Source organism: Anopheles funestus, chromosome 3RL, assembly GCF_943734845.2.
Source record: "Anopheles funestus chromosome 3RL, idAnoFuneDA-416_04, whole genome shotgun sequence".
Classification (NCBI taxonomy): domain Eukaryota; kingdom Metazoa; phylum Arthropoda; class Insecta; order Diptera; family Culicidae; genus Anopheles; species Anopheles funestus.
In genome coordinates, this window is record NC_064599.1 from 63,307,805 (window position 1) to 63,321,522 (window position 13,718).

A 13,718-nucleotide genomic window follows, 5' to 3' on the forward strand; every position below is an offset into this window, starting at 1 on the left:
CTACAAACATGTCATATTGTGTGTAAAAAATACTAATAAAAACCCTGAAATAGGTACGGAAAGATGTAAACGTTTGAATACCGTTCAGGCAGCATAATACGCCGCGATGTTTTCGCTTGCGTGAAACAATTGCATGCAACATGCTGTTAGACTTGTACACAACTTACCCCACAAGCACTCTAATACAGGGTGCATCACTCATAAAATTTTGGAAAAATATTAAATTAAACCAACATTTCGGAATGCTACAAAACTATTAGCAAACTAGCAAGTGATGAAATTTAATAATTATAATAAAGAATTTTTATTTGATAATATTTCAAGTTACATTTTTGCGGCTTATTATCCCTTGTCTACTTGGTTGTTCTGCTTGGCCCTACGAGTTATGACTTTTTACAACATTTATCATCTATCGCATTGTTTTTTTCTCCATTCTATTTGTTGCCATTCGTACGATGCTGCATTGCGCCTAGCGCCAGCTAAAGTTTTTCCTATAAACGCCATAGCTTATCATTTTGGTTTGTTTTCGTACATAACCTGCTTATGTTCGTCACGCTGACCCTTCTTTTTTTCAAGTTCGATGATACCAAATGATGTTTTTTGCACATAGTTTTTGTTTTTTGATTAGAAATGTATCATAGGAATAGTATGTCACTAGTATTGTTACTGTGTTTTTCATCATTTTCTTATCCTTAATTTCAGTGTTTACTGTCTGTCGGTGACCGTTGTCGTACTGTTACATTCATGTATCATCCTGCGCCATTCGTTCTTTTTGTTTTCTTTCAAGTTTTAAATGATATGTCTATCTATTTTTACATTTCTCTCTTACGATTCAGCTGAATCCTGTTCTGATGCATCGAGTTGACTATGTTTTCGACACGCAAACTTCCTCTTGCTTGGTACTGCAGCTTACAATGCTTGCCATTCTATGACCACTATGGTATGGTTTCACAACGGGTTTCCACTGCATGCTCTCGGTTAAATAGTTTCACTTTAGCGTAAGTTTCAGCAAATTTAAACGTCACTCTATCGATGCGTTGATAATGGATATTTCTCCTTCCTTTCGCACCTTAGCGCCTTTGACAGTTTTGCAATTTCTTCCCTTATTTTCCCTTTTGTCTTTCTAGTTGCTTCAAATTATTTCACAATCAACCACACGTACGTGGTTTGAGGAATAGTACTGATTTTTTTGCGGTTTACCATCTTTTACCATTAGAGAACTATTAAAAAATCGTGGCAGATCTGGGATACAAAAATACGCCTAAATATGCATTTCGATTTAGTGGTTTGTTTTGTTTTCTCGCTAAATGTTTTTTTGTTCGTTTTCACTGGAAAAGTAAACGAGAAACTTATCGTAACACTAATGAGTAGTGAAGAGCACGACGTCTAGAAAAAGGCCTACCGCTATAGTATTAGATGAAACAACCATGGAAAAGTGTATCTGGTTTATTCAACCACCAATTGTTACATTAAACTGTGTGTGTAGTTCTTTCGTTTGCCAAAAATCCAATAGTCCTTTCCCAATGTCCACCGACTTTAAACACACACACACAGTCTCCAGGAAGTGGTTGCATTAAGAGTAAAGTACCAATCAAACTACAAAGTGAATTGGATTTTGCTTCCCTTTTATCGCCACTAACACTATCTCTAGAATAACTTCTTAAGAACAGGCCAATGTCAGATGTACGAAATACTGTGAAGAAGATTGAATATCATTTATTGATGCACTAATGCAATTCTAGTAGCTTTTTGTTTTGCATTGATAGTTGCTATTCTATTTAAATACTGTCATTTGCGAAGGATCTCCTCTTCGGTGCATATTGCATCTTCGTTAATTATGCTTTGTTGTGAGTGATACAATACTTAAGTCACATTTCACAGTGCCGCAAACACAGTGGAGTCCCATGGTTTCGTCCATTAATGATTGTTTTCCCGGTGAATAGTTTCGATTCTGTTCAATTCATTCACAATTCGTTGAGCTGACAAATTGGTCATACAGCTTACGGGCAACATATCCAGTCACCAGTTGAGTTGAAACAATTTAATAAATAAATGTTCCAACTTGAAATCAGAATTAATCTTATCAGTAAAAACAAGAATCAAACACAGGTAACTTCCCAATGTTTTACAACCTACCACAGAACACTTATGACCGAAAAAAGATACGTAATTAAGCTTTACCTTTCACTATTGCTTTTTGTGTTTTAATTTACGCAAGAAATTGAATTGCTTCACACACGATATGGTTTGATAGTTACGACAATACGTTTGGCGAACGAAAAGCTTACACAAAAACAATATGGCTACCGAAACTTTATAAAAGTTTCTTACACTATTCCAAACTTTGTCACCTTCTTGGTATTTCGTTACGACGTATCTTACTCATTAGTTGGTGGGTAATTGCTGTCTACTTCTTGCATTCCATTACATTCTTCCTTAGGGACAGTGTATCCACAAAAGCTCAGTATATTATTTCATCCTATCCGATCGTTATAGCTTGTGTTTTTTTATCTGTCTGCTTTGGGAAACAAATAGCAATAAATGAGTATATTTTTCACTAAATGACATCTCTAGATGGTAATTATTGTTTCTCGTTTTGTAGCATGTTGCATGTTGTTTGGGTTGTTTTAGGTTTTTTTTTTCTTGTTGCGATATTTCTGATTCCGATATTGCTGTAAATAGCGGAATAGTGCTTCTGGGGGAAAGGGAAATATAGTTTTTTTTCTTTAATTCGTTAGATGATAGATACCAAAGCCAGAAATTATACGTTGAAAGGAATGATTCCTATTTGTTGATTCCATGTTTTGTAAGCTATTTTTTCGCATCTCGTTGATCACGATCGACAATGCGCTTTTTTATACCGATACTATTCTACCCTGAAATGTTCCATCGTAAACAAATGTTTGGTTTTTATTAAACTGGTGTGCAATAGCTGATACAATTTGCTAATATCATAACTAAAGGGCCATTTGATTTTTTGAAAATCAAAGAAAAAATTGAAGGCAAAAACAATGTTGTACAAAGTATAATTGCATGGCGTGAATAAGTATAAAATAATGTATGAAACATTAAAAAGAACTTTTAAGTAATGAATATAACGAATATAATGAATAAAAAAGAATATTTATTAAAATCATACAATTTTATTTTGTTAATTAAAAAACATAATGTTATTTGTGACAAAATTGGAATGAAAAACTAAAAATAATAATATTACATCGTTTATTTCCTTGTAAATTAGCATGTTTTAATCTCTTCTATCTTTTCTTTTGTTCTCAATAAAACTCGTGGTCTTATACTAACGTTACGCACTGTAAATCATCTCATTATCAATGTCGTAGACATAAGCATATGACCTTCTCAAAATAGTTAACTTTTTTCAACCCGTAGGTTTTTAGAAATTATTTTTCCAAAGAAAAAATGAATATATTTAACCATTTTCGAACACATCCTGATTGTTTACTTACTTATTACTTCTGTACGAATCTATACCCATTATACTCTTATGCTTTTTTCATATGCAATTTCATTTGTTTCTATACTAACGCTTACACACAACATCGATTATAGGTATTCCTGAATTCATCCAATCTATAAAAGTTGATGACACTAGTGATTTGTATAAATGAGTTTGCTGCTTTCGCACTTCTGTTTTTTTTTTATTCTTCACTCCTTAACCAAATACCATATATGTATACATACGTAACTCTCTGGCTCGCCTAAAGTCGCTAAAGTATTGCAATGTCTATGATTTGAATATAATCTGTTGTTCACAACACTTGAAGGATTTTGTTTTTTGGTTTGTTTTTTTTTTGCATCTTTCTTTACTTTAAATTCTATGAATAAGTTTTGATCGTATAACGGTCGAATTAGTTTGTGAATAGTATTACAATCACACACACATACACGCACACTCATTAACTTCCGGGAGATCATCATACTTGAACCTTCGCCGCTGTATTACAAGACGTTTTGCCATTGTGATTAAACCGTTGCTGTTGTTTGAGTATTCGTTCACATTAACGCCGTCTCGCCGCTAAATATATTCTCTTTACAAGGGTAATAACTATTCTAACCACGCAGAATTCATACATATTTGGTTGTGGTTTGTTGTATGCTTGGGTTTTGTTTTGTTTTGTTCTATCCAACCTCCACACACTAAGCAATGTTATCATGTTCGATACCTTTCTCCGTGCCCTTTGTCGTGCCTTCGATTTTACAAATGCAGTTGAAAGTAAAAGAAAAATCCTATCATTCGTGTTACAAAAACAAACAGTTAGGTATTTATTTGTTTTGTATTTAATTTCATCATTTCGCATGCCCTATCTAGCTTATTTTAATGATGCGTATTCAAAAAAAAAGGACACAAAAACTGAACCACAACGAAAACATCATCAATCACGTTACACGTGCACCACGTACATATTAAACTTTTCATAAATTCTTCTGGAGGAGATCACAACGAATGTTTGCATCGGAGTCCGTTGGGGGGGTATTTCTATCCATTTGCTAAACACTATCTACTTCTAATTTTGCATCGGTTTGCATTTTTTTGTTTTGTTTTGCATTTCGAAAACTTTAATACGAACCACGGTCCGGTACCGTTTCGTGCTGATAATCTTTGTCAAAGTAACTGCTTACACACTAAATTTTTCTCCCCTGAAAGGGTGAAATGATCACTTGTCGCTACTTCAATACTATCCCTAGCTACAAACGAAACGAAATTGTTAAACGAAATGGTTTCTCAACAATTAAATTGTATCATTACGTTTCTAAACGCTTGATGTATTGATCTTTCTTTTCGTTTTAATATTTCTGTTTTCTTGCCTGTTTTTTTTAACCTCACGACATTTCTTGACAACACATTGACACGTGTAAAACATTTCTTCATGTGTTTAATTTCTTTGTTTTCCTCTGGTCGGTATTTTTTCACCAGATTTTTCACCCAAAAAATTCCATTCTTCTCACAGCATACATTGACACACACTCAGGAAACAATCATCCTGTCCTGTGTGCGGGGTGTGTGCTTCGAGTCTCTCCTTCCATAGATCCTTCAATGCTATCAAATTTCAATGTTCAACGCTCGGGTGTGTTTACTTGGCCACTTGAACAAGAACCGTAAAGAACGGAAGGTTCTTTAGCACTGTTTGGCAGCACCTTCTCTACCTTCTGGAGTGTAGAAAAGTACGGAAGCTTACGATCGGTTTACATTCGCTTTCGATGCAGCTTTCGTTCTTTTCCCATTCTCACACTTAAACACACACACGTGGGGGTTGGTGGGTGGGAGATGTCTTCGATTTTCGGGGAACGATAGTGTGACATCAAAGTATGCTTCACTTCACACTTTGATGCGTTTGGAAGCGCACGTTCGGATGGAGTCTTCGACTGGATCAAAAAAAACCCACCCAGCGGCAGGACATTTTGGTGTTTGGAGAGAGAGAGAGAGAGAGAGAAAGAGAAAGACATATAGGAAAGAGTTTACACACACACACACGAAGAACGGGAACGATGGTAAACATTTGGCAAGTCGAGCATCTCCATCCGAACGGCTCCCAAACACTTCATCAAAGCATCCTTGACCATGTGTGCATGGTCTACGTTTTCTTTCTGGTTGACATTTTGATTACTGACAGGGGGATCGGGGATCATGATCCCACTTGACTGAATTTTGACATTGTTAACTTCACCCGATTGAGGTGTGACATTGTGTAAGTCTCTTCAATAGAAATACTTAGGGTATTAACGAACCTTAACTACCAGAACATTTTCCACAAACGAAATTTTAAATTTGATACTATTACGCACATGGCATAGATTCGGTGGAGCATACTTTAATGTCTAATTTTTTTTTAGTTTTTCAGGAACAATGAAATTTGCGTAAAGTTCCTAATGCTCTCAGCTGTCATCAGAGTTGAATTATTGAAGATTTTTTTTTTACATCTGCAGAGTCTTGGGTAATTATCACCCTTTAGGTGTAGCTGTTGCGCGATACTGTGTTAGAAGCATTCTCTCGTTATTGGTTTTTTGCCGCGGGAAGGTTTTTGTTTTTTCGCAAGCAGTGCCAGATAAGAATAAGAAAGATTAAGTTAAGCGTCTATCAACAAGCATTATCTTTCTTGCACGCGAGCACCCGAATAAGCACGCTAGTACAGAATAGAAATAAAAAGAACATAAAAAGAATGGAAACCATTGACCAATTTATTACAACTCCAACATGTCGGCTTATCTACGGCAATAATTATCATTTATAAATCTAATTTTAATATTACGAAGTTCGATATCTTTTAAGAAGCTGTACAGCGTAACTTAAGAATAATTCACTCGATGTAATCGTTAAACTATTACCTTAGCACGAACACCATCCGAACCGATTCCTTTCGGTTTTTGCTTACTTTAAATACATTAACCTAATCTGTGTAATAATAAATACACGAAACATAAATTATTTTGCGATACGTGTTAAATATTGCTGCATGTTTTTTTTTACCGCATTAGCCGTGAGCAGTGCCCTTTCGGTCCTATACGCATACGCATTTGGCTGTATGTTGAACACATCCATACCGGTTTGGTTTGCTTTTTTTTGTTTTGGGAGGCGAGCAGTTGCCCTAATTAATACGACTAGTGTTCGTTGTTTCTGTTCCTAAACATCAGAGGGGTCAGAGTAGTAGTAAAAACTGATCGATTTGGTGGTATGTGGATCACTAGGGAAGTAAATCCTGTCTAAGCCTAGTTGCCTAATACGCTAGATTGCTTTGTCCCCTTTGTCGGCTAAGAAAACACTCGAACGAACGGGAAGTAGTAACCACGAAAGTACAGCTACGGTAAGAACAACGATTCGAACGCGGGCAAATGTGCGAAGCGCAGAGAGTTTAGCTTTGCCGCAAACTTTTGCGTATCGAAATTTGGGAAACGACGAATGCGACGAAGGCAGATCGATTTCGATACTTTGCTACCTTGTTCTTTTTTTTTGTTAAAGCCTGCCCCAAAGCCCTGCCTGTCTAAAGCCGAAAAGCCATTTTGTGTATAGTTGTAACCTAGTCACGAGAGAAGTGCCTAAGAGTGAAGTTTGAGGAAGGAAAGCTTACTAGTGAGAATGCGACCGGATTGGTTTGGAACTGGAAAAACTGTTGTATGAAGCTAATTGATGTAGTTAGTGGAAAAAGCTTTTTCTTTCTCTCTCTCTCTCTCTCCCTTCATCTAGAGTTTCTTTACGAGACGTTAGAATTTCTCACAATCGAAACGCCGTGAGGCGCACGATTATTCTAAGATTTTGATTTTGATTTTGTTTTTTTTGTTGTTATGTTGGTTGGTTTTGGATTCCTGGTTCACTAAACATTCATATTTCAATATTTATGATTTCATATACACATATATTAACAAACAGTAATGGCTGGTGGATTGGCTTCATTTGGCTGCACGGCACTGCCCGTCTCTAGTATGTGTTCGTCGCTGCTTCTCGGCTACGAGAACCATCAAACATATATAAATTCGATAAATATGGACATATGCAATGTTTAATGCTTATTCTAAAAGAGTAGGAAAGAGACTCGGGTCCGCCGGGCGTCACCTTTAACGCCCCGGCGGGCCATCCCGTACTGTCACATGCTCGCCTCGGTGCTGGTCGTTGAGCCCTTGCTATCGCCCTGCAGTCCCGAAGCACCGTCATCGTCCCGTGATCCACCGGCTGCCGCTCGGCCAGCCAGTCCGCTGAAATCTAGTTTATACTGTTTTGCGTTTTTTGTATGTGTGATGATCATACAACGTGCGTGTGTGTGTTGTGTTTGTGGTATGAAAGAAAGATGGAAAGAATGAAAGTAACATATTAGCAACAACGTTTATTTCAATGTTGAAACACATTTGCATTCCATTAGTCAAACCCTAAGCAATAACAAAACAGAAAAGCGATAATACCACTAAACAAAAACAAACAAACACAACAAACAGAAACTACCGTACTGAAACAAACAAATCAATAAATACACAAATCAAACAAGTGCTTTTCTAAAGTGAATAAGTACACAAAATAGATACTAAACTAATAGTAAATAAGTTTAAAATATATAAAATTCTCAACACTGACTTAAAATATTAGTAACAACAAAACGTAAACAAAAACATGAAATCAGGCTTCGTATGTAACGAGGAGCAAAATACAAAGCAAAACAAAAACAAAACTATTTCATTAATCAAAGAAAAGCAAAACAAAATCAAGAAAAAGCGAAAATTACGTTCTAAGACGTTTATGAGTAATGTTTCATGATGTTTAAATGTTTGTTTTATTTGAGAAAAAAACCGAGTTATTATCAAAAGATTCTTAAAGTAATTTCCCATTGCTTTTTCCTTGCTGGAAAGTTTTTTTTCTTTACTTGTAAAAACTTAATATTCAATTAAGTAAATAAATAAAAAAAAAACAATTACTCAAAAAAAATCATTAACCGCGTTTTCAGACACAATGGAATTCAAATACACACTCAAAATCAAACAAGCCCATTCGACACAATTCCATTATTGGGACCATCCTTGAGACTTTACCGAAAAAAAGGAACAATCTAGATCGGTTTCAAAACCCGTTAAGGTGAAACCAAAATGTTTGTAACCCGGCTGCACTTTCAATGCAGCCCAACACTTGTGCTGCAGAACGTTTCGAATGAAGCATTTCAGTTTTCCTTACAGCGTTTTCTTTGCTCTTCAGCAAAACCCTGAAAAAAGTGCATCCACTTCGGCAAATGGTTGGTTGTAGCTACCACATCGATTTACGTATACCATCGAAATCGTACGACCGACGACGAGCAACGGTGTTATTTTTCTGTGTTTTTGTACCGAAAAAAAAGCCAAAAAAAAAGAAAGAAGTTGAAAGATGCAACGTGAGATACTGGAAACAAAACTCTAGTGCAGAAGCATGAAAATCCCGAAGACCCGAAACGTGATCGAGATTTAAAAATCCAACAGTGGATCAATGGTCCTTCTCAGACGCATGGTGGACAAATTTGCCGAACCCCGCAGGGCAAGTAACAGACGACGGCAAATGTGCGAACGTATCGGTGTGCGGTCAAGGGTATGGATTTTAAGGTTGCTTGATTGGATTCACGGAAATCTCGAGGGGATTTGTATGGCTTTCATCATTTATTAGACGAGACAGTTTCATTTCATCCTACATCGTACTGGGATGGTTAAAAGGATTTTTCCAGAAGCCATACAAATCGTTACTGTATTTAATATAAGATAACAGAAATGGATGCTTCTCCTAAGAGAAACAGAGAAACAAAAGCAGGTACGTTGTAGAATAGAAGAAAGAAGAAAGAAAACAGATAGAAACAATTTACTCAAGGACACTTCAATAATTCGCACCTCATTAGACGAAGTTATGCAAGTAACATATGAAATGCTGCTTGCAATTACAATGCGAATGATTCTAGCGTAGTACATAAAAGACAACATTTACACTTCCATCCATATCGACGATTTCAACGGATTCACAAGACATATAGGGCAAGCATTAGGGGGAAGTTTAGGATTCGTCGACATTTTCTCAATTTTAGCAATAGAACATGAATGTGTCCAGCGAATGTTAATAGAAGTTGAATGTAGTCCCAACTACCGTGTGAGGAGGTTCCACTCGTAAGCTTTTTTTTTTGTAAATTGGTTAGCCCAATTCACTTATCCCCGATAAGGTGCCATTTAATGTCTTAGCTTGCTGGTTAATTGCTGCTCGAGCACGGTGCGCATATGTTGAGCATTGTTGGGTGTACTGCCCAATATGGATTAAGTTCTTGTGCTTGTGTGAAGTGGTTTTCGCTAATCACTGCCGAATGCATTACTCTAATGTTTCGCTCCCATTTTGTAACCCCCCGGGATTCAACCCGATTCGTCGTAATCGCACCTCTGCCGCACACGGTGATCACACCTTCTGTCTACTTATGCCACCGCATTACACAACTCAAACTAACGAACGACGTCGCACTTGACTCTTAGACATACACTTCTCCGTACTGACGTTTAGGCTGAATGCATGCGAATAGATATGAGTCTATATTCAAATTTTGTACGGTGGTTTGGCTGAGAACGTGATTAGCGCTGTTCTTACCCGTTTATACTCACAGGTCTGCTGGCCCTTCATTGCTCCGAGTTGCTGTCCCAGATGGACACAACAGCACCGAGTAGACGGAATGCACAACAACCGAACAACAAACGAATCAAACAAAGATGCGCCGCAGCAACGAGAGGATTCGTGGTTAGTATCGAAATACAGTGTGTTAGCCAGCCGATTGTCCTACGATTTTTGGGGGGCCAGGGACCACATGATGCAAACGAGTAAAGATATGTTTGTGGCGAATGTCAATAGGAACTATTGAAGTGATTATTACTTGCACAGTAGAGTCCTAGCACTTGAGCACTTATGTTCGACATAGACGGTCAACTCTTACAACCATTCAATTGCGATGCGATGAGACGGATGAAGCTAGCAGATGATTCCAATATGGTACGAGTTCTGTGATCACGACAAGCCATGAGAGCGTACCAGCGTGATCGTAATGTGGGTCGGTTAGGCACGAGAATGCACACTCGCACACATGGGTGGCAGCAGGTGTTATTTAAAGCAACAGAAAGAAAACGTTATACAAACAGCTTAACAACAACAATCACAGCAAATTGTTTGCAGCCGCATGCCTGTATTTCAACCGTGCGATGGCAGACATATTCTGGAAGGAAATATGTCCAGACCGGTACATTAGACTCGTCTAAACACGGCAACCACTGTCCAATGGGTTGCGAATCGCTTTACTCTTACGCGGGCTAATGCTGCTAGTCCTATGGAAGGTTTTCAATACTAAAACGAATCAACTGTGTCGGAGGTGATTGTAACGTAATGCGTCTATGTTTTCACCTACAGTACAATGTGCTACGGAGTTCGAATTGTTGGTTACCTGTTTCTCTCAACACATTACGCCGTACCACATCATCGATTGTGCCTTTCCGCTACTGTGCCTTTAATGAAAACTTGTGTTTAAATAGGATCGTCAAGCTTACGCTTTACTTATAACTTATTCTAGTATTCCTATTAAATTGCTCTAAGTCCTTACTTTTCTTGAGTACGTTAAATATTGGGGATCTAATCTCTGTCTTTCTCTAGAACTCTAACTGGACATTAAAATCTTAAACATATCTAAAGATCTTAAGCATTAAATAATTAAAAATTCCAGATCTTGAATGCATTGAATATATTTACGAATATATTTTAGTATTTTTGTGCAATTGTAGATAATTTTGCATTTCTCTTCAAAACTATAAGAATTCCCCGATTTATCTGTTTTTTGTTCTAATTCTGCCAGTTTTATATCCCTGAAGAAAATGGAGAAGAATTCGTTGTTGAATATCGTTGTCCAATTTTAGCGCATAACACAAGTGAGTTATAAACCAGAATTTTTGTATTGACGCTTATGTGATAACTGCTCAGATCCAATATCTGATCGCTTCCTGATCTTCCATTTTCCAAAGATCTAAATGCAGACTAAATGTAACGCAAAACCACTATAGAAAATGAAATAACTCTTTTTTAATTCAATTCCATAAATCTTTCCACAGGAAAAAATCTTTGAAAATTGGATTAATCCTATAGCTTTGAATCGCAAAAATAGTTCGATATGTTTGATTAAAACATGATATGTATTGATTTATAACATAAATCCTAAAGCTATTTTAGGAGAGTAAAGTAAGCTTGTATTTCAATTATATTTTCTTAAGGTTCTTAGGTTGCAGTAAATAGGATAAGTAAGTTAGTAAGTTCCGTCATTCTTTCACTACACTTCCTTGAATTAGCTTTCTACAATGCTATTCGAAATAACCATTCCTTTCCCTTATAAGCTTAGATTAGGCCATTTGTTATCAGTCTACTTGTGTGCTTGGTGACAATACTTTACCCGTGCTACAGCACGTTTCTTCCGCGATTGGTAATTGTAAGTCGACTGCAGCCGAGCCTTAAGTGAGTTATAGCAATCTTATTAGTCCACATTTACTGCACACCCCGCAAACCGACATGCTACCGTGAATTGTTTTGTCATGCGATTAAGCTCGCGCTTCGCTTTTTCCGCGAAAGCATTCAAACAGGTTCCCGCAAGAAACATGGGACACCCACCTTCACATCCTTGCGCTTTCGCTGCACATGTGTGTATTATTTATAGCGAAACGACCGGCAGGCTTCAGCGTTTTTGTGCGACCCTTACGGTGGTGTAGCACAAACAAAGTTAGGCACCAATCGATTCGAATCGGTGCAAGTGCACATGCAAGCGAATGAACCCAAAACCAAGGGTTGGAAGCAAAAATACACAACAAAAACAGCACCCCGTCAAATCGGCTTACGTTAACTTTCTTCCTAGCATTTCCATTTCCGTTACACGTTGGGTTGGGGTTTTCCACCTGTAGATTTGCCGTCTGCCAGAGTTTCGTGCGGGTACTTGGTAGTGATTAGCGTTTCGACGAAATTTCTATTCCTTTGCCTCGCAGGTGCAACCACTGTGATACGTTTTCCGGCGGGAAAACTTCATTGCTTTTTCCATTCGCTCAGTAATGCTCAGTGAGCAGAGTTTCGTAAATGGACCGTAATTGAAGGACCTGTGTGCTTTCATTGCACTTTCCAATCATTCGTGCGTCATTGCGTCAGATGCGTTCCTGAAGAGTCTCTTCGTTTGTCATACGCCACTGTAATATTTGTGTTGCTTTTTTATATACAATTCAACCAGCTATTCTTCCAGCTGCGGACGGATTATTCAGCATTCGTTTTTTGCCGAATTTGCTGTTGCCTGGGAATGTTGGAAGCGTGTTATGCGTACCGCTGACACGCATTACTTCGTCTTAAAGGGCACTTGCTGAGGTAATCGCAACGCGTACTGTGCATCAGTTTTGGGTGTTTTATCGCCGTTTTCCATCGCGATGGTTGCCAGTAGAAATGGTTGGCCCAATAAAAGCCAACCAACGAAACAGGGATAACCGTATCGGTGCACATCCGTTCGTGACACATTTTTCGTCCAAGTTTGATAAAAGTTGCATTATCAAAACCATCAGTGCAGTTGCAGTTGGTGTTTTGTTTTTCGTGCACCAGTGTTTTTGTGTGTTTGTGTGTGTGTGTGGGTGTGCGTATGTAAGTATTTGTAGACAACAGCAGAATCCAGTGCCAGAGGGGTTTTTTTTGGAGTGCATTTCGAGCGCAGTTTCAGAGTTGAAGTTTGGAAAGTGCAGAAGCGCCAAACCACGAGCAGGAACAAATCGTAAAGCCCATTTTTAACGGTGCCAAGGAGCGGGGGAACATTTGTGAAGGGAGCCAAAGGTTGAAGAAGAGAGGAAAAGAAGAAAGGCATATAATTAAAATTAAATACTTGTTTAACTACTTGCAGCAAAACGGTGCACTCAAGCGTGTGAGGGCAAAGTTTGGAGTGCTGAAAAGTCGAAAATAATAATCACACACAACGCGCAACAACACATTCCCCTTCCCACGGATCGCAGTATTATCAATGCTTGTGAATGTTTCAGTTGTTACAAACTTCTAACTCATAGGAAAACAAACACGAACGTTCTATTTCACTTTCTACAACAAAACCACAGCCCAGCTGTTTGCGGTGCCAAATCTAGCAAAACAGTTCCAGAATTAGTTCTGCGTCACTAAGTAGCATTTAGTTCGGGGGGGTTGATATCCATTTCCACGACGTTTGTGATAAATAGTTTTC

At 37.8% G+C, this 13,718-nt stretch overlaps 1 protein-coding gene across 17 annotated transcripts in view; it reads right to left on the reverse strand.

The window, feature by feature from the left end:
• Window positions 1-280: 280 nt before the first annotated feature.
• The window catches only part of LOC125770310 (alpha-catulin), a 78,111-nt gene continuing 64,673 nt past the window's right edge, over window positions 281-13,718 (reverse strand). For 8 of the 17 annotated variants that reach the window (XM_049439729.1, XM_049439731.1, XM_049439730.1 and 5 more), the window contains 2 exons: window positions 10,085-10,129; window positions 281-7,724 (listed from right to left, as the gene is read on the reverse strand). In XM_049439729.1, coding sequence (XP_049295686.1) covers window positions 7,599-7,724; window positions 10,085-10,129 — 171 coding nt within the window. In that variant the 3' untranslated portion in view covers window positions 281-7,598. Of the gene's footprint in view, window positions 7,725-8,354; window positions 10,130-12,357; window positions 12,885-13,718 lie in introns of those variants that run through there. The other 9 variants (XR_007419165.1, XR_007419164.1, XM_049439728.1 and 6 more) reach the window with 7 other exon arrangements.